The sequence below is a fragment of the Brassica napus genome, chromosome C1 (genome assembly GCF_020379485.1).
Source record: "Brassica napus cultivar Da-Ae chromosome C1, Da-Ae, whole genome shotgun sequence".
NCBI lineage: Eukaryota > Viridiplantae > Streptophyta > Magnoliopsida > Brassicales > Brassicaceae > Brassica > Brassica napus.
Genome location: NC_063444.1, coordinates 18,468,011 through 18,494,541, shown reverse-complemented (window position 1 = coordinate 18,494,541; position 26,531 = coordinate 18,468,011). Strand labels below are relative to the sequence as shown.

Sequence of the window (26,531 nt, the reverse complement as noted above, 5' to 3'; positions counted from 1 at the left end):
TAACATACTAAAACATTCCAAAACTATTCTCTTTTATTAACATCTTCAATGAACACATGAAGTTTCATATCTTCTTTGTTTTAAAAGAAAGTTATACTATCCAGTATCTTTGGTTTTGTGCATTTTTTTTCCTGGAAATTTTAAAACCAAAGCTATTTTATTAACAGAATAATAATGCCTTCAATTTTTTCCATCATGCAATAACAACTTGAGCAGCTGCCAGCCTTGCAATGGGAACCCTGCAACAACAAAATTTACATCAAATTCAAATTTTCATTTATAAAAAAAATTGGAAACTGATTAAGCAGCAAATAGAATATAAACCTGAAAGGAGAACAAGAAACATAGTCAAGTCCAGCTTCAGCAAAGAATGCAACAGAAGATGGCTCTCCTCCATGCTCTCCACATACCCCAACCTGTTCATTTTCACTTAGAATTCAATCTCAAACTCTCAATTCTATCCATGATTCAGTTTTCGATTCACAGACAAACTTTACCTTGAGGTTAGGCCTAGCCGCTCGTCCTCTTTCTGTCGCCATCTTGACCAATTGTCCTACACCCTTCTGATCAAGAACCTGATCCAAACATAAACAATGAACTATCAAGTTTCCATCTCTTGGAGAGTCAATGGAGTTGTCTTATTTCTTGTATGCATACCTCAAAAGGGTCGTGCTGTAAAATTCCTTTGGCGAGGTACATGGGTAGAAACTTGGCAACATCGTCTCTACTGTAACCAAACGTCATCTGCGTCAAGTCGTTTGTCCCAAACGAGAAAAACTCTGCTTGTTCCGCAATCTGTCAAGAAAAAGGTTTCTTCTTACTTTAGCAGCTTCATGTTTTTAAGTGTATAGTATAATAGTACATTACTACATTTTACCTCATCTGCAATGAGCGCAGCTCGAGGGATCTCTATCATTGTCCCAACCTTGTAGGTCACGGTATGACCCTTCTCAACAAACACTTTCTTTGCAACTTTCCTGATTACATCAACTTGGTGACCCAGTTCCTGTCATTATCATCCTTTCTAGTGTAAATGTTTTAACCCTTTACTTAAAAATGTTTGCAAGATGTGTTTACATTACCTGAGGAGTTCCTACAAGTGGAACCATAATCTCAGGAAGAACAGTAACACCTTGGTCTTGCATTGACGCTGCTGCTTCAAATATTGCACGAGCTTGCATCTCCGTTAGCTCTGGATATGATATTCCAAGCCTGTAATATATACAAAGTTAACCAGACTGTTCTTCTGTAATGAAGGCAGTATAATATAAACTCAGGTGCAAAAGAGAGAACCTGCAACCGCGGAAACCAAGCATTGGGTTGACTTCAGAGAGTTTCTCAATCTGTGACAAGATGAGGTCTTCTTTCATGCCTGTCTCTGCAGCTAGCTCTTGTACTATGCTGTCCAAATCACCTTCAGGGAGGAACTCGTGAAGCGGAGGGTCTAACAAACGGATTGTTACTGGTAAACCATCCATTGCACGGAAGATGCCTTCAAAATCAGAACGTTGGTAAGGAAGCAAGACGTCTAGAGAAGCTTTCCTTTGCTCTGTTGTCACCGCCATTATCATCTTTCTCACTGCTTTAATCCTATCTGCTCCAAAGAACTTAACCAAACCAAAACCAAACACAGCATCAAGATTTGGACACAAACATTTTTTAAAAAAAAAACATGAGATCAAGAACAGAGATTAAGTTACCATATGTTCGGTTCTACAAAGACCGATCCCTTCAGCACCGTTTTTCCTAGCAGCAGTCGCGTCTTCAGGTGTATCCGCATTCGCCATAACCTTTATTGATCATCAAGAACATTTGAGTTAAGGAGTGTCAAACAAGTTAAGTTTAAGAAAGTCATACACACCTTGAGACGTCTGACTGCATCAGCCCAAGACATGAAAGTCTCTAAATCAGCACTCAAAGCTGGAGGAGCCAGGGCTTGTTTCCCTAATATAACTTCACCAGTTGTTCCGTTCATTGAGATCCACTCACCTTCATTTATCGCCAAATCTCCAATCAACAGAACCTGAAATGTTTCATCCAAGCCCTACCTTGAGAAACAAGCTTCCACAAATTTTTTAAAATTAAATTTTTTGACGATCCAAAAACCTTATGGTTCTCGTCTACTCGAATCTCTGAGCAACCGGCGATGCAGCACTTTCCCCAACCGCGAGCAACAACCGCCGCGTGTGACGTCATGCCTCCTCTCGCTGTTAATATACCTTCTGCTGCGTGCATACCTCCAACATCTTCAGGGCTTGTCTCCGTTCGAACAAGGATCACGTTCTTGCCCTGAGCATGCCAAGCTTCGGCTTCCTCCGCCGTGAACACAACTTGCCCAACCGCCGCTCCTGGAGACGCCGGCAAGCCTTTCGCCACCACTTTTTCACGGTACCCCGACGGATCATGAAACTAACCCATCAAGAAAAAAACAAAACTTTCATATTGATCCTTAAACCCTAAAGGTGTAAACCCTGTTCGTTCATTTTGAGTCTAATTAGATATATTACCTGTGGGTGAAGAAGTTGATCAAGATGTTGAGGCTCCACCATTTTGATTGCAGTAGATTTATCTACAAGACCTTCACTCACCATATCAACTGCTATCTTCACCGCACCTTTACCCGTTCTCTTACCAGCTCTGCATTGCAGCATCCACAACCTCTCCTCTTGGACCGTAAACTCGATATCCTGCAGCACACGTTTGAGACCATTTTTTCAAAACTAAATATAATGCCATGTTTTCTTGATGACTACTATATGAATTTTATGTGTACTAAACTACAAACCATCATGTCTTTGTAATGTGCCTCTAAGATGTCACAGTTCTCTACAAGTTCCGCGTAAGCCTGGGGCATTAATCTTTTCATTGTGTCTAAATCTTCTGGTGTTCTTAACCCTGCCACCACATCCTCTCCCTGTCCAAAAACATATTAGTGTAAGAAGAGAAGCGGTCTTTGAGGAAGCTAAAGAGTAGAGTTTGAGAAGCCAAACCTGAGCATTGACAAGAAACTCTCCATAGAGCTTCTTCTCTCCGGTGCTAGGGTTCCTGGTGAAGAGAACACCAGTTCCTGAAGTGTCCCCCATATTTCCGAACACCATGCACTGGATGTTCACCGCGGTTCCTTTCAGTCCACTTATCTGGTTAATGCTTCTGTACTTGATGGCTCTTGGGCTATCCCAAGAATCGAACACAGCTTCAATCGCTAGCTCCAGTTGCTTTTTCGGATCTGCAGTTAACCAAAATTTTATGGAACCAAAGCCTGAATGCTATAACTTAAATCTGGGATAAAGAAACAAGAATCAAAAACCTAACCTGAAGGAAACTCTTGACCCTTGACCTGCAAGTAAACACTCTTGTACTGCTCAACCAATTCTTTGAGATCGTCAGCGCTTAACTCAGTATCGTTTTTGACTCCTTTGCTCTCCTTCATCCTCTCTAGCTTCTCTTCAAACTTGGCGTGTGGAATCCCCAACACCTTTTATTGATCAAGAGAGCAGTGAGAAAGTGGTCAGGGAGTTTTTCTTGTCGTACAAGGTATCTCAAAATGTATAGAAACAGAGGACTTACGACGTCACCGAACATGTCAAGAAACCGCCGGAAAGAATCGTAAGCGAAACGCTCTCCGCTCTTGGCTGCCAAACCGACCACGACTTGGTCGTTTAAGCCTAGGTTAAGTACAGTGTCCATCATACCGGGCATTGAGATCTACAATGAAGTCATGTTAATGTTTTATCTTCTTATTGATACATTTTCCTAAAACACTAATCTACAATTAGGGGTGTAAAATGATCTAGCTTGCTCAACTCAGCTCAGCTCATAGTTAGCTCGGCTCTTTCATGAGCTAACTCAGCTCAGCTCATTTATTATATGAGCTTCAATATGTAAACTCGAACTCAGATCATCTAGATCATGAGTTAAATAAGCTAACTCGTGATCTAAATAAAAATAATTATAATAAAATAAAATAGTGATAGAATAACTTCTATAATATTGTTCAAAATTTAAATATTAAAAAATCCAAAACATAAATATTAAATACTAAATAAAAACGAACACATGACAAAAATAAAAAAAAAACAACACCTAATATAAATTAAATCAAAGCAAAACCAATGATCTAAATCCCTATTCTTCCTCAGAGTCTTGAGTCAATTCATCTTCAATGTCTTATATGTATGTTTTACATTTTAATTTTAGAAGAGAAATATGATTAATATAGATATTATCTTTTAAGAAAATTTGGTTTGAAATTTTAATTTTAGAAGATAAATATGATAAATATAGAAATTATCTCTTTTTTACATAAAAAAATAGAAATTATCCAAATATAATATATATAAAATATATTATATATTATTGTAAGTATGAAATGAACAAGCTCATGAGTCAGTTCATGTTCATTAAAGATCGTTCATATAACTCGTGATCTAATTTAAGCTCGATCATTAAACTCATTTATTAAATGAGCTTAAAATATAGAGATCGTGCTCATGAAAAAATGAGCTGAGCGCTGAGCCAGATTATGAGCTATAGCTCATTTTGACACCCCTATCTACAATGAAGTCATGTTAATTGTTTCCTAAAATGTAAGGTGCTTTCATATTTTAAGTAAGTTTTTTTAATTAATTTATGTTTTGATAATATTTTAAGTAAAAAAGTAGTAATTTTTAATAATTATGTATTTATCTAAAATATTAGATCCTCCGTTTCATTAAAATAGACTTTATATATTTTCTATGAAAAAATTGTGATATTCGAGAAAATTAATTGATTTTATTGAATTACTATTGATTAAAAATTATTGAAAATCGAAAATTATAAAAAAAAACAAGATATTTATTAGAGTGATTTAATGTGTTTTTTTAATATGTATGAAAACACTAAAAAATTCTATATTTGTGAGACAGAGAAATTTATATTTGTGAAACAGAGGGTGTATATATGTCGGAAGCATGGGAATATTAAACTTCAATCATTCAACTAATGCAAGCCATGTGTTTCAAATCAAATCAAATGAAGTATAAACATTTGGAAGAAAAAAAAACGCGCATTGATCTCATTCGTTGATCTAAAAGATGGTTTTATAAAACGTTATGCTAACAACAAGAAGAAAATACATAGATATTTATACTTACGGCGGCGCCGGAGCGAACGGAGAGGAGGAGTGGCTTGGAGGGATCGGCGAGGGAAGCTCCAATGTCTCGTTCGATGAAGCTAAGACCTTCTAAAATCTCTTCCCATAAACCTTCTGGTAGCTTCTTGCCGGCGACCTGGTATTGCTGACAAGCCTCCGTGGATATGGTTAGCCCCGGCGGCACCGACAAGCCTATGCTCGCCATCTCCGCCAGGTTCGCTCCTTTACCTCCCAACTTTCATACAAAAACATATTTGTTATTAAGAAAATTTTGAAAAAACAGAACAACTATTAACAATGTGTGTAAGATGGTGATACATACCAAGGACTTCATGCCCTTGTTGCCTTCGCTTCTTCCCTTTCCAAAGGTGAACACTCGCTGCATCATATTTGTTGGTTTTTAGTTTTCTGGGGATTGAATGTATATTGAAGAAACGTTTGTGCAAGTTAAAGAAGACATGTATGTGTCTATATATACTAAGCTGGATGAAATAGATAAAATTGATCAATTTTATCCAACTTAATTTGACATGACTATTTAGAGCATCATTGTACACGGTCTCTTATGGTAGCGTTCTTAGGGAAATATAAGAAACTGTTTCTTAATTTTCAAGAAACTGTTTCTTAAAATACTATTTTAAGAAACAGTTTTTTAACTTTTTAGTTAAAAATTAAGAAACAGTTTCTTATATTTCTCTAAGAACTCCATCCTAAGAAACCGTGAATAATGATGCTCTTATCTATCACCTAAATATAATGTTTGCAATTTAAACTATAATAAAAATAAAAAATATTAAAAGGAGTACACTAAACTAAATTAATATAATTTAATTTAAATATTTTAAAACTAAATTTGTGTATTTACTCTAATACAAGCTTATAATTCCTTAAAGACAATCTCTTCTTACTATCAATTATTTTATTATAAAGTGAAATTTATAATTCTTATAAAATGAAATTATAATTCTTATAGATGAATGAATCATTTAAAATTCTTAATTTGTCGTGACTCGTGATACGTAATCAAACAACATCGTCATCTAGTCAAGATATCCATTCCAAATTATCCGAACCTCGAAGTGCTAAATTTTGTAGTATTATTGACCAAAATTTAAGAAACTTCCTATGGTGACTCGTCATAGATATGGCAACCATATCTGATCTCACACAAACACTTTACTATACCACCACTCTTTCTTTCCGAACATTTTCTGCTATTTGTGCTATTTATTTCTCTTTACTCAAACCCGATAAAAAATAACCCATAAAAACATAATTCTTGAAAATATTAACATTATAACAAAAAGGCATATTTCTCACTGATTTCTAAAATTAAAAAATATTAAGAAAGCATTGCAAATTTTGAAACTATCCCTTCGTTATTATATTGATATTTTAAATTATCTAATTATTACTGGATATTTTTTTAATTTGATATTCTAAGAAATAACACAAAACTGGTATAAAATTCAACTAGTTCATTCATACCATCTAAACACATGAACAACTAGCTATCAAAATTCCTGGAAGCCAAGAATTTTGATTGACGTTTTGGTTTTGTTTCTATTGCCATCATGTGGATAGTGGATCTCCCAATAGACAAATTCGTCACGGATTCTTTTGTATAATTGCGAAACGGCTCACTAATTGCACAGTGGATCTCCCAAGTGGCATAAGAATCTGAAGTATCGACGCAAAAATGTTCACGGTTCACTAATTAGGCCTTAAACCACCAAACTGGACCGATGATTCATTACAACATAACTGGTTAATGAAGTTTATTTACTATTGACTTCTCTTCATTAAAAATGATCTCATGCATTTAATCAGTTTAACTTCAAAAGTTCAATGTTTAAACAAGAATTACGGGACCAACCAGCATTGACAATCCTCTCACAAGACAAACCATGTCACAATTGCGTAATCGATTTTGTGTTCACAACTGAGAGGATCAACTGAGAGGATAAGCCAAGTATACATCTCCGGTTTACACTCCTCTACATAATTCATTTAAAAGAAAGAGAACAAACAGAGCTGCAACATCTATGGTTCAACCCCATGGCCATGATCGGTGTTGTCTTTTTTATCAAGACATATATGAAACATAAGAACGAGTGTAAGAACATGACCCAAAAGAAAGACCTAAAATGGAAGACTAACCTTTTTGGTTAAGGAAGCTGCCGGATCGGACACAGGGCTAAGGACGGCTCGAGCTTTTGTCCCACCATGCATACCGGTCTTCGTTATGCTTAACCGTTTGCAATGGATTGTACCGATTCTAGAAAGCCGGTTTGATCCATTACTCAGCCGGTATGATCGACTAGCCAATCGGCTTCTGTCGAGATGATCCGTACAGTACACTCCATCCCCCTTGAAGAGTTCTAGTGTCGTCTTCAGGATCATACTTTTCGTTTTTACATAAAACCTAAATCACTAAAATAAATATAACAAAGCTTCTCTTGAAGAGTTGTATAAGATCTACAAGAGATATATAATTGGTGTTTGATGGTGTGAGCTATTAGAGAGAGTAGAAATATGGCGGACGTTTTATAATCTATAACTCTTTTTTTTTGGTTCCAGAAACATAGACTTTATGTGATCTCTTTTATTTTTATTTTCTTGGGAGTTTATAGATTTTGGTTTGACGAGTGACGTGAGTGGATGGTATGTAGATGTGGTTATGATTAGCCAATGTGTCCACTCCATGGTTGTTCCCCTCCTCTTTCTACCAACGACCATATAAGTGGCTACCATTTAAATTGATTTCTAAGAGAAAACTTAAGTTTTGAATAAGAATCAGATTAATTATGAGGTCATACATCAATTCTGTTTGAAAAAAGTAGGTCTTATCATATTTTTTACGTGTTATTCCTTGGTTTATCTCCCACAAGCTAAGAAATTAAAGAAATAATTGAGATCGATGGAGTACGAATTGATTTACCTAGAAGTTTTTGTGGTGGTGCTCAGTGTGAATGCGACTTGCCAGGTTCCAGGAGAGGTATGTGGCCATTTAATTTAGGCCATTTCTTTCTTTTGTAACAAAATATAATTACTAAATTCACAAGCAAACACACACACATATATATATATATATATATATATATATATATATATATATATATATATATATGTATGTATATGCATAGGACTGGGCAAAAGCCCGAATCCGAAGAACCGAACCGAATCCGATCCGAAAAAGTAATACCGAACCCGAACCGAAATTGATTAAATATCCGAACGGGTTCAAAATTTTGGTATCTAGAGAACCGAAACCAAACCCGACCCGTACCAAAATATTTCGGGTACCCGAACGTATCCGATTATAGACTTATATACCTAAATATATTAATTATTTTTAGGTTTAATGTATATTAAAAACATCTAAAATATATAAGATACTTTTAAGTTGTCCAAAATATTTGAAAATATATACAAATAGTTAAAAATAAATGTCTAAGATAGCTAAAATATACTCAAAACACCAAAAATACTTGAAATATCTATTGATTCTCTATCCAAATATTCAAACCAAACCAATTTATCTGTTAATTTTAGGTATTTTGACATATGTTATTCAAATTTTTATGTAATATATTATTTTGTTTATAGATTTTGAGTTATTTAAGTATATAATAAAAATTTAAAATTTTAAAATAATTTAAATGGGTTATCTGAACTCGAACCGAACCCGCAAAGATCCGAACCGAACCGAAATTTAGAAATACCCGAATGGAGCTGAAATCTTTGACCCCGAAAATCTGAAACCCGAATAGATCTGAACTGAATCCGAATGGGTATCTGAACGCCCACCCCTATATATGCATATGAGATCATTTTATTAAATTGGAGATTCATGTGTATGTATGCCTTTAATATATATGAATACATAACATAGCTTGAAAACGTTTCCAATATCTGAACATATCTGGAAACGTATGGTCAGGAGCCAAAAAAAAAGGGGTTATAACTTCTGAATAGTCTGGAAGTGTCTTTACACATTCATGCTCGAGTTAGCTAAGGGTCCCAAAGGTTAAGTGCCTCTATGGAACCTTCTGGTGCTTTTATTTCTAAGGAAAAAATGATAACTCCAAAAACTCACCATGAAATAGTAAACTGTGACTGTCACGGGGAAGATGTGAGCGAACGTTTGATGGCTGGGATCCGGAGAGGTAACAATATAGGGTTTTGCATCTGTAATCCATCGTTTATTTATGTGATAAATGATATCATTTATACTTGGGTATCGTATTCAAATTAAAAATTGGTAGAATTAACATTGATAGTTTATTATAGCTTCACTACAAGAAAACAACAAGGATAGTGAGGGAAAAAATCGTCGGAATTTCGTCGGAATAACGTTATTCCAACGACATACCGACGAAACAAGTCCTCGGAAATAATTCCTCGGAATTTCTTCTTTCCTCGGAAATCCCTCGGAATTTTCCGACGGAATTCTGAGGAAACATATTTCCGAGTAAATTCCGAGGATCACTTGTTTGTCGGAAATCTCCTCGGAATATACCGAGGGAGAACTTCGTCGGGATATTTCCTCGGAGGACTCAATCGATCGATGCGTTTTTGGATATATATCCATCGAACGATCCGTTTATAAAAAAACGTTCGGAATATACCGAGGAACATCTTCGTCGGAATATTCCGAGGAAAATGTCCCTCAATATATTCCGAGGAACATGTCCCTCGGTATATTCCGAGGAAAGTGTCCCTCGGTATATTCCGAGGAAAGTGTCCCCCGGTATATTCCGAACGTTTTTTTATAAACGGATCGATCGATGGATATATATCCAAAAACGCATCGATCGATTGAGTAAAAAATATAATTAATTTCATCGGAATGTAAAAAATATTAATTTTTTTTTTAAAATAAAATTTTTGAAATTTAAATTCGAAAATATAAAATTAAAAGTGAAATCATATTAATTAATATTCAAAGTTTCACAAATAAAAATAAAACATTCCAAGTTTTTGGAAAAAAAAAAACTACGGGTCTGACACGTCCGGGAACACCTCGTTCGGGTACATCCTCTGCATCATCTCCATCATTTGCTGGTTCAGCCTCCTCTGTGCCTCATAGCCCGCCTGTTGAGCCGCCATCTGGGTCTCCAACAAAGATATGCAATCATCCTTGTCCTTTAACTGAGCCGTAAGTACTTCTGGATCAACTAAGGGCGGTGGTGCAGAAGAAGGAGGAACCGAACGGGTGCGACGACCCAAACCGACCAAACGTCCCTTCTTCTTTGGAACCGACTGAATAGAAAATAGCCAAATTTACAAATTTAAACCAAAAAAATAAATGAATTGAACTTTAAAAAAAAAAAGAACTTACGGATTCAACGATTTCGTTGATTCGAAACCGGGACAAGTTGGTCGAAGCCGTCGAAGCGTCATCCTCGGTTTGAAGCTGAGACACTTCGTCTACCACCTGAGTTTGGACCAGGTCGACCACGTCCCTCACAAGACCGTCATCAATCTGGCCGGTCTTCTTGTTGGTATACGCCATCCTCATTAGTGCGAGATCATCAACCGGCTCGCCATCATTTTCTTTCGCCTTGAAAAAAAACATAAATTAAAGAAACATTAGAAATTTGAAGAAATGCACAATAAATTAAAATTGTGAAACTCAAATAATTGAAGAAAAAACGGTTGAACTTACCATGCAATCTCCCAGAGTGTCAATAGATTGAGCACCCAAGTTATGCTTGTAGATGTCCTTTCCTTTACGGTCGCTCCTGCGGTTGGTGGAGTTGGTGGAAGAAGTTTCTTTCGTCTCTTCCTTATCCCAATGCGCACACAACTCCTTCCAGACCGTGTCGTTCATCGACTTTGGGACCTTTTAATAAAAAAAAAAAAATAGTTTATTAAATTAAAAAATAGTTTAATAAATTAAAAAAAATATTTAATAAATTAAATCAAACCTTATTGATTTCCCACTTCTTCTTCCACTTGTGGATCTGCTTCTCATAGTTGTCCATAACTTTATGGACGAAGTGGTGATAGATAAAGAGCGTCTCATCGGAATTCCAGTTGAACTCTTGCTGAAAAAAAAACACAATTAGTGAAAAATTTATATTAAAGATTAAAAATATAAGTAAAAAATTAGAATACTTACCGCAACCTGACGAAACCACAGAACCTGCTTGTCGGTAGGGAAGTGAGTGAAAGTCGGATGTCCCCTGTCGAGGGCCGAGTACATCATACGGTTGATCCATGCGCTGATCTCGTTCCCGGATCGGTTGAACCTAATAAAAAGAACAAACGGTTAATAATGAATCCAAATTTAAAGAAAAAAAATGTTTAATTACCATGTTTGACCCTGTCCATGTGGATACGGAGTGAGATACGGAAGATGGTCACGACCGGGCTGTTGAACCAACTCCGCAACACTCATCACTCCCGGAGGACCCGGAGGAGCAGGAGCGGATGCAGCAGCAGGAGCGAGACGAGCAGGAGCGGGTGCAGCAGAGGGAGATGTATGGTTGGAGCTGTGGGGCGAAGAGGAATCCTGAAAATGGCTGGAATCCCGAGACTGGCTCCCCGTACCACCACGACCACGACGCTGTCGAGGCCGGATCTGATCATCATGAGACCTGTAAATTAAAAAAACATATTTAATAAATACATAAATATATAAATTAATTTTTTTTCTTTTAAAAAAGTCCCAAATAATTTAATCACAAAAAAAAATTTATAGATATTAAAAATATTTAATAAATATATAAAAATAGTTCTAATAAACAAAAAATAGTTTAATAATTACAAAAAATATTTTTAATAATATATATATATATTAAAAATATTTTTAAATCCCAAATAATAGTTTTTAATTAGAAAAAAAGATTTATAGATATTAAAACATGTTTTGTAAAATCCAAAAAATCAAATTTATATACAAAAAAGATTTTGTAAAATCCAAAAAATCAAATTTATATAGAAAAATCGTTTTGTAAAATACAAAAATCGATTTTATATACAAAAATAGATTTTATAAATACAAAAAAAATAAAAAAATTATAAAAAAATTATAAATCAATTCAACAAAACAAATTATTCAACCAAATCACAATTCTAAACCTATTATACAACCAAATCACAATCCTAACCAATCACCCTAACAAAAATCTATCAAAACTACACAAAAACCTAACAAATAGAACCTAAGAGAGTGAGATAGAGTCCTTACATGATTTGTGTAAGAGAAGGGGGAGATCGCCGGAGATATCGTCGGATTTGAGGGGGAAATCGCCGGAGAGAAGAGAGGAGTCGCGCAGCGGAAGAAGAGAGAAATGGGGAAGAAGAAGTGGCTCGTGGTTATAAAACCTAGGGTCCGACGGATATTATCCGTCGGAATTCCGTCGGAATTCTAATTTTAATTTTTGCGAAATATTTGCCCGGTAAAATGAAAATATGCCGAGGAAATTCCGACGGATAGTAAAATATCCGTCGGAATTTCCTCGGAATATCCCGAGGAAATACCGAGGAACTAGTGTTTGGGGTTTCAAAACATCAATTTTTTTGCCGTATTTCATTTCTTATACCATTGTAATGTATACCATTGAGGATTCTTTGTATAGATGAGCATAAACCATGAAATAAAAAATTTCAAAACTAATTGAAAGTATTCCCTTTACCGTTCATTAAAAGGTATAAGTGTTTCTCTTATGTTGTGGGATTTCGTTCATACAATCGGAAAAGTGTTAATTATACGGTTAGGAACAAATTTTTGACTTCATAATGAACGTAAGACACTTAATAAGGGTTATATAGGTGTTATTCAAACCGCAAAACGTTGTATTCGGTTTAAAAACCCTATTACCTCGGAATTTCCTCGGATTATTCCGAGGGAATTCCGAGGAAACCCTATTCTTCCTCGGAATTCCGTCGGAAGATTCCGAGGAAATTCCGAGGAACTAGTGTTTGGGGTTTCAATACGTCAATTTTTGTTTCTAAACGGATCGATCGATGTATATATATCCAAAAACGCATCGATCGATCACTAAGATGGACGAAAGCCGTAACAATGTGATCGATCGATTAGATTATACCATCGATCGATCGAACAAAATCTCAAGCGTTCCTCGGAATTTCCTCGGAAAATCTCGTACGTTTTGTATAAACGGGTCGATCGATGTATATATATCCAAAAACGGATCGATCGATCACTAAGGTGGACGAAAGCCGTAACAATGTGATCGATCGATTAGATTATACCATCGATCGTTCGAACAAAATCTCAAGCGTTCCTCGGAATATCCTCGGAAAATCTTGTACGTTTTGTTATAAACGGATCGATCGATGCGTGTTTGTACAAAAACGCATCGATAGATGCGTGTGCGAACAAAATTATAAGGCAAAACCCGAACTTTTTGGATCAAAACCTCAGAACTCTCATCCCCTCCGATTTCTCTTATAATTCGACCACCCCCCTTTTTCTCTCTCTATAATCATCCGATTTGAACAATTTTGGGCTCTATTCCCCTTGATTTTTCGAGCTCTACCTGATTCCTACACTCGTTTTCACCATAAGACAGGTATACTCCGCGAATCTCCACATTCTCAAATCGTGTTCTTGAGCAATTTTTTGGGTTTTGTGAATTTCTTATTTCCGCGTTGATTCATTGATCAAATATGCATGAAACAGATGTTTAAACATGGAATAGAACACAATTGTCTGTGATCAACGAGTTTGGAACAGGATTTGAGATGATTTAGGGATTGAGAATTTTTTTCAATTTGGTTTTTTTTATCACAACTCTCGCTTGTTTTTTATCAAAACATATACTGCATGCATACTCACTTGTTTCAAAGATTCTATTTTGTAGAGAATGAAGCGCACGAAAACATCAGCAAAGAAGAACACACAAGAAGTGGGTTCGTCTCAGCGAGAGAAGCAAAGGCCAAAGAAGTGGGATAAGTCTGATACCACCCAGTACAACAACATGAAGAAGGTAGCCGTTCCGGCTACACAACTAGCATGTCCTGAGACGATGACAATATTGGGAATCAAATCAGACATCGAAGGGCTGTTCCAGAACATGGGTCTAGGCCAACTATGCAACCTCAACGAACCCACTTATCCGGAGTTGGTACGCCAGTTCATAGCATCCGCATACGTCAGCCATCCCGATGATAGCCATCAGGAAGGTTTTCTGGCATTCGTAGTGCAGAAAGTATACTTTGAGGTATCTTTCACAGACCTCTGCGGACTATTTGGATTGAGTGCAGGGGAGAGGACATCTGGTCTTTATTGGACTTCAGGGCTGTTGAACTTCTGGGAAACGATTGGCACAGGGGTTTATAGATCTTCTCAGGCAAAGGAGTCACTTATCCGGAGCCCAGTACTGAGATATACCACACGCCTCATTGGCTCATTGCTATACGGGACAACCACAGCCGCATCAGTCACGCAATGGGAGTTGTGCCTCCTGTACCAAGGTGTGAGGCATTTGCTACCGGCATTTGGAAACTCTACATTCCCACCAGCTACTGCCTTCAACATGGGAGCGGTGCTGGCCGCAAACTTAGCAGGATACAAGGGGAAAGTAACCAAATCAAAGAGCAGTGCATGTGGATTTGGTGCAGTGATTACTCGGATCCTTACACATGTGGGTGTAGACTGCGAGAACCATCAGGTAGCACTGGACAGATCGAACAACATTGCTTGGAACTACCCGGATGTCAAAAATCTAGTAAGTAAGGAGTTCATAGCTGGTCCCCACTCGAGGATCCATCGGGATAGTCCTTACATCTACGTATTCCAGGACCGAGCGAAGAATACACTCTACTGCCACCTGCCTCAGATCGGCCTGACTGCTCTACTTTCAGAGGTTGCAGTTGAGTTCCTACCCCCTGCTACCGCACTAGTAGACAAGCCATCCTTCTACACGCCAAAATATCAGACCAAAGGCAAGGCCGTGGATGATGATGAAGGAGAAGATGAGGCTGCACAAGCCATTCCAGATGATTCACAACCCCATCAGCTACTCCCATCAGACTCCAGCCAGTACAAGCTGCAAGAGCTTCCACCGAACGCCACTTCGCGCTAGCAACAACATTGGAGAGATCAGAGCATAAAGACAAACAACGACATGCTACACAAGATCTGGGCTGCCATTTCACGTATCAGGCCGTGTCGTTGCCAAAAGGATGATGTAGTTCATCGGGACATCTCTCCATCCAGCTCTGGTTCGGGTTCGAGTGGTACACACAGGGTAAGAAAGAGGTCTCAGAGACCCAAAGATGCAGGAACATCTGGAGCAGGAGACGAGGAGTATGAGCTATGTTTTTTTCGGTTAATTTTGAACTTAGTATTGAACTTAGTTTTTTTTTTGTTTTTTTTCTTAATTATGCGTTCGTATATCTTTTACACGGTTTCTTCGTTTTATTTGGTTGTGTTTTGAGTAGTTTTTAATTCTTATTCTGCTTTGTCTTGCTAGATAAACCAAATAACTAATATCCGAGGAAAGAGGTTATATCAAGTGTTCCTCGGAATTTTCTCGGTATTTCTTTAAAAAAAAAAAAAAAAAATCAATGGTAGTCTGTTTCCGAGTCATCATCACCAGATGAATCTGAATCTGGATCTTGGTGAAACTCTCCAATCACTGGTTCATCCTCTACGTGAACGACGGCTTCCTCTCTGAAGTCGGTTAAATCGACTACAAGGCCAACTCCAGCTAAATCTTCTGCTGCACTTAAGTTGCCGGATGTGCTTGGTTGTAGTGGGTCTTCCAGCTCAGAACTTCCCTGAACTCGGCCTCTCGGGTTGAGTCTTGTAACAGTAACCCATGGATCATCTCTGTTCCTTACCCGGGGGTACTTGATATAACAAACCTGTAACATTTAGAAAAATTATAAATTAATACACATGATGATGAATCATTCTGAATAATTAACATTTAATTACCTGATCGGCCTGAGAAGCAAGAATGAAAGGATCATAATATTGCAGCTTTCGCCTCGAATTTACTGATGTAACACCAAATGCATCTGTTCTCACACCTCGATCTGGAGTGTTGTCGTGCCAATCACAAAAGAAAACAGTACAGCGCAATCCAACCATGCCCAAATACTTGATTTCCAAAATCTCATGTATGTGTCCGTAGTATACATCATCTCCTAATGCAGAACAAACGCCAGCATCATAAGTCGTACTCGATCGTCTCTTCTTCTGAGTTGTGAATGCATATCCTCGAGTACAAAATCTCGGATATGACTTCACAACAAAGTTTGGTCCAACGACCATCTCACGTATCCAATCGTCAAATGTTTCACCTCTGGCCAAACCAGCAGACACCTATTAATAGCACATATATATATATATATATATATGTTATATCAATAAATGTGAATTAGTAAAAATATGTGATAAAATATATTTTAATTTGTTTAAAGCACTCACATAAGTAAACATCCATCCAGTAAATTCTATCTGCTTCATTTCTTCTAGTTCGTCCTCTGTGGCGTACCTATACTCGAACCGCTTTTCTGCCATGAAAATCCTGTATATGATGACAATAATGTAATTAATTAAGATTTAAATTTCAACTTGTTAAAATAAAAATTTGTAAGCTAATTTATCTACCTCTCATATTGAAGAACGTCTTCGCAGTTGGTGAGCAAATATGTTTGCAAATGACTGCGCTCCTGCTCAGTAAGTCGACGGTCCTTTGGTTTTCCGCTAAGTCATCCAACGTCTGTGAAAATGTCTGGAACCGTAACATGATATGTTGCCCGTTCGCCCCTATCATCATGCCGAGCAGGTCTTCTGTTTTTGGTCTGAACTTCTGCTGGAAAGTAGTACTCGGGAAAGTTTGAAGTTTATTCATTGATCATCTGTGCGACTATAGAACCTTCCACCCTACTTAAATTTTTCACCATCTTCTTCAAATGGAACATATACTGCTCATACAGATACATCCATCTATACTGCACTGGACCACCAAGTTCCAATTCTCTTGCCAAGTGAATAACAAGATGCTCCATAACATCAAAAAATGAGGGAGGAAATATCTTCTCAAGGTTGCACTGAATCACGGCTATGTTAGTCTTCAAATTTTCAATACCTTCAAGAGTCACTGATCTCGTGCATAAATCGCGGAAGAAACCACTTAGTCCTGCAATTGCTTCATGAACATTTCGTGATAATAGTTCCTTGAAGGTGAACGGAAGGAGGCGTTGCATCATTACATGGCAATCGTGGCTTTTCAAGCCAGTAAACTTTCCTTCCTTTCTGCCGATACAGTTACGTAAATTTGATGCGTAACCGTCTGGAAATTCCACATCGTTTGAAATCTAATCAAAGAACGCATCTTTTCTCTCTGCATCAAGTCGGTATATGGGAAAATGAGCCCTACCATTCTCATCAACATGAAGTTCTGAACGAGCGCATATATCGACTAAATCCAGTCTTGACTTCAAATTAATCTTTGTTTTACCTTGAACATTAAGGATCGTGTTCATGAGATTGTCAAAAAAGTTCTTCTCAATATGCATGACATCTAAATTATGCCTTAGCAGATGATCCTCCCAGTATGGCAGATCCCAGAAAATATTTTTTTTGTGCCAGTTATGTAGTTCTCCAACAGCATCTACCGGGAAACGCTCATGTCCACCGACGTCTGGCGTCCTTTCTGCACCAATTTCTGGAGGTGGACTGTCAAACACCCTCTTGTTCTTCGTAAAAAAATTCCTACTCCTACGATATGGATGATCAGGTGGTAGGAATCTCCTGTGACAGTCAAACCAACACGTTTTCCTTCCGTGTTTTAGTTGGAAAACATCATTGTTATCTTGACAATATGGACATGATAGCCTTCCATGCGTTGTCCATCCAGACAACATACCATATGCTGAAAAATCACTTATTGTCCACATTAGTACTGCCCGCATTTGAAAGTTTTCTTTACACGAAACATCATATGTTTCAGCACCTTGAGCCCATAGTTGTTGCAACTCATATATTAGTGGCTGAAGAAACACATCAAGTGATCTCTTAGGATGCTCTGGTCCGGGAACGAGAATCGAGAGAAACAAAAACTCTCGTCGCAAGCACAAATTTGGGGGTAGGTTGTATGGTGTAAGAATGACGGGCCATAGAGAATAATATCTTCCACTCTTGCCAAACGGACTGAAACCATCAGTACATAATCCAAGGTAGACATTTCTTCTCTCATACGCAAAGTCGGGATACTTTGATTGGAAATGCTTCCACGCTTTTGCATCTGAAGGATGTCTGATCTCACCATCTGTTGAGTGCTCCGCATGCCATCTCATTGGTTGCGCTGTGCGTTCAAACAGATACAACCTCTGCAACCTTTCTGTCAAAGGTAAATACCACATCCTTTTATATGGCACTGGAACTCTTCCACTCGTATCTTTATAACGAGGCTTTCCACAAAATTTGCATGTAACACGTTGTTCATCCGCCCTCCAATAAATTATGCAGTTGTCGCTGCATACTTCTATTACCTGATACGATAAACCAAGACCAGCTACGAGTTTCTGAACCTCGTAGTATGAACCAGGAGCTACATTATCCTCAGGTAGAATACTTTTTACAAAATCAGCAATCGCATCCACACAGTCTTCAGCCAAATTATAATCTGTTTCAATGCCCATCAATCTTGTAGCAGATGATAAAGCTGAATGACCATCTCTGCAACCTTCGTACAATGGTTGCTTTCCAGCATCCAACATATCATAAAATCTCCTAGCTTTTGCATTGGGTAAATCTTCCCCTCTAAAATGATCATTTACCATCTGCTCAGTACGTACACCATAATCTACATCCGTTCTAATTGGTTCTTCTAATCTAACCACTGGCTGAGGTTCGCTAGTACTACCATGTTCATAATCAGTTTCCCCATGATGATATCAAATTTTGTAACTTCGTGTAAACCCACTCAAATATAGATGAGTCCAAACATCTCACTCTTTAAGAACCTTTCTATTTTTACAATTAGAGCAAGGACATCTTAACATACCTGTTTTTGCTTCCGGTTGTCGGTGAACTAACCCCATGAATTCGGTTATACCTCGTTGGTATTCTTCCGTAAGCAATCTCGTGTTCGGCTCCAAATGAGGTCAATCGATCCAAGAACGAAAATAATTTGAAGAAGACATATTTTTTATGAATCAAATTCGTGTGTAAATAGAGTAAGAGGGAGGATGAAGATATGGAGTGAATGAAGAGGAAGAGGAGTGCTTGTATTTATAGTTTAAATCCTGCCGACAGACCGAGGAAATTCCGACGGAATTCCGACGCCAACGGCTAGTTCGTCGGAATTTCCTCGGAATTTTGTAAAATCCCCCAACGGCTCTCCAACGTCTATAATATTTCCTCAGAATTCATCGGTTTTTTCCGAGGAACACATATTTCCTCGGAATTTCCGCGGAATATTCCGACGGATTGATATTTCCTCGGAATTCCGTCGGTATATTCCGAGGAAATTCCGAGGAAACCAAATTTTGTGTTTCCTCAGAATTTCTTCGGAAATTCCTCGAGATATTCCGAGGATTTCATTTTCCGTCAGAATGTCCGTCAGAATATCGCTGTTTTCTTGTAGTGCTTATGCAAATAGTCGTCCTAATATTACGTGTATACGCACACCAATTAACCTGATGTGCACACTACCACAATTGAATGGTATGTCGAGTTACCATTTTAGGATCGAATCCACAGAGACCAACGATTACACTTTATCTCTATGGGATCAATACTTAGCTAAAACAATGATGGGTTTTGAGATTAAGGTATCGTAACAAGAAAGTAACAAATTCGTTTAAGGTTTTCAGATGATTAAGAGAGCTAGGTTCATGGTGATTCATTGGGATACTTAGGACCATGAGCCACACAACTATTCAGGAAGACAATACGAGCCAATCTAGAACTTGAACAATTTATAAACCTATTGTCGTGGTGTTTACCAATTTATCAAGCAACCCTAATGCCTAAACTGTCGTTTGGATCAGAGAATGATGACAAATATTAAGCTCAGATTCAATTGGTTCACGATTTGCCTTAACATCAGCTTTCGTTGGCTAAGGACAAATCGCATATCTATGCTTTTTCCAGCAATTTAAGATACTTTTGATGATTAGATTAAACCTATGATCAGATGTTGAATGGCCAATTTAACACAAGCAGTAAGTATATCAATAGATAAAGATATCAAAGAACAATAATTCTATTTGTGTCTAACTCATTGATCCATGATCCCTAACACCCTAAACCTAACAAGTGACTACTCAGCCATAAACAGAGAAATCACAGAGACAATAGATGAAGAAAACATGTTGGATCAATAAATAAATAAGATAGGGTTCAGGAATCTTCTCAAGAATGTCGAGATCCTTCTCCCTTTACGAGATATGAAATCGCAACAATGGAACTTAGAGTTTGATTTCTTCTCAAAAACTAGTGTAGTAAAATAATAGAAAATAAAAAAAAAGATATATGCAGGTCTCTGGATGCAGGAAATAAAATTGGGATGATTAGGGCAAATACCGAAATATTAAAAGTTTCCATAAAAATCTCTCCCGCAGGAACATACACTCGGGTTGCTCCGCACGCTCGAGAACAGCCTGCAAGGTTGTTCCGCTCGTGAAAGACTTCAATTCGGGTTCTTTCTAATTCTTTTGTTCCAGCTAGTCCATCTCTCATTGAATGTAACTCCAAACCTGTAATGACTCGAAAAAGACTAGAAAGACTCGATAAAGACTTGAAAACCAATTAAAAAACATATATACAAGATGTAAAAAACACCATATATCACCGTCCAAGTTAATTTATATGAATTGTTGTAACTTGCGTCATGAAAATAATGATTTATGCATTATTTTCTACATAGATTTGGGTCTATGCATATAATACCATGCGGAAGTCGTCCATTAAGGAATGCATGGATATGCGCTAAGGAATAAAAGGTTAAAAGTATTTCCCCAAGATTTTATGACACCCTTTTGTGACAAGTTTGGGAAAGGATTAGAGAACTGAGCAGACAAATTAGATATACCGATCCAGAAAGAAAGGAGTATTAATTTTTATTTTTTATGTTTGAAAGGAGTATTAGACTTTGGTTTTGAACTTTTGATACTTTTCTTCTTTGAATTGCTAATTGTCAATTTTGTTTTACTCGTATCTTTTCAAGGGTTACAAGTCTGACCATTCACATATCACAAACACCACACATTCTGTCATATACAACAACACACAGAAAAGACAAAGCAATTACGTGACCACATTCTCCCTTCATGTCCAACAATCATATTTTGACCCGGAATCCATCCCAAACGGCGATTGGATGTTTTTATATGCTGAAACCGGGTTCGAATTTTCCAAAACCCAATACTGCAGGTTAGTCATTAGATTTTGCATTGATAAAAAGGGAAGCCGAGAAATCGAGATTTGTTTTGATGCATCATGTTTCATGAAAAAAGCAGTAGATTAAAACGTAAAAATAAATAACTTTCTCAAGTGTGGTTATATTGCCACTGTAATCTTGCTCTTCCTCCATGCCCAATAGTTAGCTCTTATAGGATCAACACGACACAGAATGGTACACACCAAATTGGCCAAGTTAGTCTCTGGTTCTTCATTAGCTAGAGCTTTCACCGAGTCTCTATGCTCGTTGGTTGGTCTCAACCCATCGCACAGAAGATCCAAAAGGGTGCTCAGAGCGAATCCATGGAAGCAGTCCGTGCGTGAGAGAACTTTCAAACAGACTGAGGAAACACTTGGATCACTAATCCAAGACTCTGTGTCGTCTTTGTAAAGGGCTTTCAGGTACCTCCAAGAGCTCTCGTTCCCGGGATTTGCTAAAATGGCTTTGACTGTGTAGCTTACTTCAGATTCTCTCATGGCTTCTAGGCCTCCCAACGAAGGTGATCTAGTTATAACGTAATACCTCTGCAAGATTTAAAAAGAAGACTGAATTGCCAATGATAATTTGGGAAACATAATTTAGCATGTGTATTGATGAATCATATTTACCTGATTCCATGCAGAGTTGTTAAAGACGTCAGCTTCAAGGAGCTCGTGGCAGTAGTTAAGCTCATTTTCCCATCCTCCTAATGCTTGTAGCGCCCACTGCAGATTGTTTCCCAACATCAAGCAAAGATGATAACATCCATAGTAAGTTCTTTAAACAAGGTTCTGAGATTAAAAAACCTGCCTATGTGATTAAGCATGATAATGTACATTGTTTCCCAAATCAAGCAAAAAGATAATACTATAAACATCATCAAGTGAGTGAGTTATATTATGTTTTGAGATGACAAACCTGCCTATGTGACCAAGCATGATAATGCTTGGCATCAAGTGATAGTACCCTCCGAGTAAACTCAAGTTCCTTTCCTGCAACATCAGGACCCAGTTTCTCTGCAACCCATCGTCGATGATGCCTAGAACAAAAGGAAAAAAGTTAGAGCAGAACCATTGATCATCAAAAATCAAAGCAAACAAACGAAGGTTGTTAACTTACTTAAAGCATCAGATAAGCTAACACTAAAGAATTTTCATCTAAATCTAGAGAAGCATGAACAAAGGAACACATGTTTAAAATTCTAAAGACACTATTGAAAGAACTTTCATGAACAAACCAAAGAGACAAAAAAGGTATGAACTTTTTACCACAACTGGTAGTTCTTAGAGTTATCCTCAGCAATGCTTTCGATGAACTTGAGCTCTTCATACAAGTCGTTATTAAGCTCCTCGAGTACTAAGCGCCTGAAGTGCCACACCTTCAAAAAGTTACAATCTAATCAAATCCAACTCTTTAAGAACAGTAGTACTAGGGCAAAAGAAGAAGGATCAGTTACGGTGTAGTTGCCCGAGTTTAAGCGGAGAGCTTCTTCCGTGAGTCGCAGCGCGCGAGCAGAACGCTCGTCGGAGCGGTAAATCGCCCGGAAGTAATCCATCGTCTCGCGGAAGTCTTCCTTGTAAGCGATCCGAACCACCGGGTTCGGACCATCGTCCTGAGTCAACGGGACAACGTCAGACCACTCCGGGCGCTCGCTCAGTGGCACGGTTGAGTCGGAATCCATGTTTCCTCCCTTTGCACACAACTGATCGAAATCAAGACGATTCAAATTAGGGTTCCGACTTGGATCCCTAATCTAAGAGAGTGATAATTTGAGGAGTATTAGGGTGGGTTTGAGGATGTGAAGAAAGACAAAGTAATTGGACAAGGACACAGACCTCAAGAACTAGATCTCAGTGTAAGAAGCCAAGGACCTTCGATTTGGAAAAATAGCTTTTTATTTTATTTTTTTTATTTTAAACAACAATACACCTCCAAAATTAAAATAACTAAAATAGCATTTTTTATTTTGAAAATTTTAATTTTTTTATATTCTTAAAAATTTAAAATCATATCCCCAAAACTCCCCTCCTCGACTCTAAACCCTAAACATTAAATAATAAACCCTAAACCCTAAACCTTGAATCCTAAACCCTAAACCTCACCCCTTATCTCCAAACCTTAAAATCTAGATTAATTAACTTTATAATTATAAATGTATATTTACTTTTTTTGATAAAACATTTAAATTTATTTTTATTATTTTTATTTTTATAGTCTATATTTGTGACAAACACTTTTTTAGGTCTATCCTATGAAATTTCTCACGGTAATTTACTAATTTTTCTAATCATTATTATAATACGGGTAATTCTCTCAAATAGACATTTTTAAGTTTTTGTCACAAAAAATAAACTTCAAAAACAAATGACCAAAATACACTTTTTTATTTTAAAAATTTTAATATTTTTTTAGTTTTTAAAAATTGAAATTCTATCCCAAAACCCCACCCTTTGACTCTAAACCCTAAACTCTAAATCATAAACCTTAAACCCTAAATTCTAAACCTAAACCCAAAAACACACCTATTAATAAAATATTTTGGTCATTTGGATCCTTATGAACTATATTTGTGACAAAAACTTTTTTAGTGCTATCATAAGAAATTTTTCTAATAAATAATTTTTAGAATCTTTATAGGTATACATTGGTTCATCTAGATATATAATATTTTTTTTTTATTAAAATAACCATGTTGATCAAAAATATAATTAAACTACCTATAAATTCATTATTAATGTTCTTCATTATTTCCTTAAATAAAAGTTACTGAATTGCCTATTGTGGCTAAAGTATATATAACAATTAATAATTTTGAATAAGATTTGATAAAAATTAATATCTCTTCTATCATAGTTTTTAAATTTTAAAATAAATTAAACAACCATACTAACCATATAATAAAAAAAATATATTTTTCTGTTTATGTTATTTTTTGAATTTTAAAAAAATAACTATAAATTACTAAAACTGTTATATCGTTTTTACCATAAAAATAAAAAAAATATTTTAATTTAGAAATTTAATTTGAACATTTTTTTTGATAAAACTTTGAACAAATATTGACAACTTAATTTTTTTAAGTTATAAATTACTAAAACTATTAGTCCCACAATGAAAATTTTGTTATAAGTAATTTAAAGTTTTTATATAAAAATTACAAATGATAAAACAAATGGCAATTCTCTCAAATAACCATTTTTAAGTTTTTGTCACAAAAATAGTTATTTTTAAGTTTTTGTAACAAAAATAGCCCTCAAGAAAGAAAATGATCAAATAGCCCTTTATTATTTTGAAAATTTTAATATTTATTTTTTATTTTTTAAAATTTGAAACCTTATCCCCAAAGCTCCGCCCTTTAACTATAAACCCTAAGTCTATATTAGTTAACCCTAGGGTAAAAATGTATTTTTATTCTTTAATAAAACTTATTTCGGTCATTTTCTTTATTGAAGGCTATGTCTGTGAAAATAAACGAAAAAACTATCCTAAGGTCGGAATAATAAGGTTTTTAGCAATATTGATATTGATCCGAGGGATACCCTCAAAACAGCTGAACTGGAATTAACACTTTGGGCTGAGGCTCAGGTTATAAGGGATCAGCGAGTGGCACCAGATATACATATTAATTCCATTCAAACGAATTCAGGAAGATGGTGTTTTACAGACGGCTCGTGGAAAGATAAGGATTTGTTCTCAGGGCAAGGCTGGTATAGTACTTTATCAGGCTTTGATGGTTTGTTCGGCGCACGAAATGTCCGTGCATGTTTATCACCTCTCCATTCGGAGATGGAGGCATTGATATGGGCAATGGAATGTATGAAGAGTTTAAGACAGGTTCATGTTACGTTTGCAACGGATTGTTCTCAGTTGGTGAAGATGGTTTCGGAACCCGAGGAATTGCCAGCATTTGGACCCTATCTAGAAGATATTAAGCTTTTGAGGAGCAGTTTTCTCAACTCAGACATCGTTCATGTACAAAAGACGGCGAACCAAAAGGCGGATAGCTTAGCACGCAGTGCCCGGCATCAACCATCTTTCGTCGTACACATGGATGCAGAGTTTCCAATTTGGTTTACAGAGTCAATATAAGTTTGTAAATTGTTTGCTGTCAAAAAAAAAAAAAACTATCCTAAGGAACTTCTCTAAAAAAACATACGAATAAAAAACATCATTTAATATATATTAATATTAAAAATATATGATATGTATGTAAATATCATTTAAATTTAATTATATATCATACCAAATAGAAGAAAAATATTGTTTGGATTAATAAACTTTATTTATATGTTTGCACCAATATAATTATATATGTATAATTAATGACTTTTAAATTATTCAATATATATTTTTATTTCATAATATGTAAAAAAATATAATACATAAAATGATTTTTATATATATAATGTTCATTTTGCGCAAGGCGCGAATTATAACCTAGTTATACATTATAATTTTCAATAATTTTATTAAATACCAACTAAAATCATAACTGATTTCTTCGATATCCACAAACACAATTTTTGTGGTTAATATCGGTTATGCGTTTTGGAACAATCACAAAAAACGCTATAAATCATTTCAAACCGCTCTAAACCTCTTAAATTCAAGAGATGGTTCGAGCTACCGTTTTGCGTTGCAGACGGTTACATGACGGTAAAATATATATTTTTAAAACTATATAAATATAAAAATAAAAATATTTTATTAATATTTTTAATTGAAATAATAGAAATACTAATATATATATACATATATATTATTTTAATTTATATTATAAATTTTTTATAAAATATTTTTTATAATCTTTTAAAAATTTAATAATATAATTTTTATAAACATATTTTTATATTTATTATGATAATATACTTTTTAATATATTATAATTCTATAAAATGTAAATATTGTTAATTTATTATTTAACTATTGCTGCATTTGGTAGTTAATTATTCATAAGTATCCCGTAAATGCAGTAATTTCTAAACGTAATACCAGTCGCACAAATTTTTTAATAACGTTTA

The 26,531-nt window shown here is 36.1% G+C and overlaps 2 protein-coding genes across 2 annotated transcripts; both read right to left on the bottom strand.

The window, feature by feature from the left end:
- Window positions 1-15: 15 nt before the first annotated feature.
- On the bottom strand, window positions 16-7,732 carry LOC106380628 (pyruvate, phosphate dikinase 1, chloroplastic). The gene is made up of 18 exons (XM_013820432.3): window positions 7,295-7,732; window positions 5,457-5,513; window positions 5,136-5,369; window positions 3,568-3,705; window positions 3,313-3,475; window positions 2,991-3,226; window positions 2,786-2,914; window positions 2,508-2,687; window positions 2,107-2,409; window positions 1,862-2,023; window positions 1,701-1,790; window positions 1,294-1,607; window positions 1,083-1,212; window positions 878-1,006; window positions 658-795; window positions 498-575; window positions 325-416; window positions 16-239 (listed from the first exon to the last, which is right to left on the bottom strand). The coding sequence occupies exons 1-18, from the start codon at window positions 7,535-7,537 to the stop codon at window positions 194-196; spliced, it is 2,862 nt and encodes a 953-aa protein (XP_013675886.1). The 5' UTR covers window positions 7,538-7,732; the 3' UTR covers window positions 16-193.
- A 13,772-nt stretch (window positions 7,733-21,504) lies between these two features.
- On the bottom strand, window positions 21,505-23,424 carry LOC106380632 (protein farnesyltransferase/geranylgeranyltransferase type-1 subunit alpha). The gene is made up of 5 exons (XM_013820435.3): window positions 22,967-23,424; window positions 22,779-22,888; window positions 22,429-22,549; window positions 22,140-22,235; window positions 21,505-22,055 (listed from the first exon to the last, which is right to left on the bottom strand). The coding sequence occupies exons 1-5, from the start codon at window positions 23,189-23,191 to the stop codon at window positions 21,630-21,632; spliced, it is 978 nt and encodes a 325-aa protein (XP_013675889.1). The 5' UTR covers window positions 23,192-23,424; the 3' UTR covers window positions 21,505-21,629.
- Window positions 23,425-26,531: the final 3,107 nt, after the last annotated feature.

Excerpts from the sequence above, each read along its gene's own strand:
- LOC106380632 (XM_013820435.3), bottom strand. The coding sequence starts at position 23,191 with ATGGATTCCGACTCAACCGTGCCACTGAGCGAGCGCCCGGAGTGGTCT. Across the intron at positions 22,889-22,966 it reads TAAACTCGGGCAACTACACC|GTGTGGCACTTCAGGCGCTT; the intron begins GTAACTGATCCT and ends AACTTTTTGAAG. Across the intron at positions 22,056-22,139 it reads ACAACTCTGCATGGAATCAG|AGGTATTACGTTATAACTAG; the intron begins GTAAATATGATT and ends TAAATCTTGCAG.
- LOC106380628 (XM_013820432.3), bottom strand. The coding sequence starts at position 7,537 with ATGATCCTGAAGACGACACTAGAACTCTTCAAGGGGGATGGAGTGTAC. Across the intron at positions 2,915-2,990 it reads AGTTTCTTGTCAATGCTCAG|GGAGAGGATGTGGTGGCAGG; the intron begins GTTTGGCTTCTC and ends GTTTTTGGACAG. Across the intron at positions 2,024-2,106 it reads GAGTAGACGAGAACCATAAG|GTTCTGTTGATTGGAGATTT; the intron begins GTTTTTGGATCG and ends GAAACATTTCAG.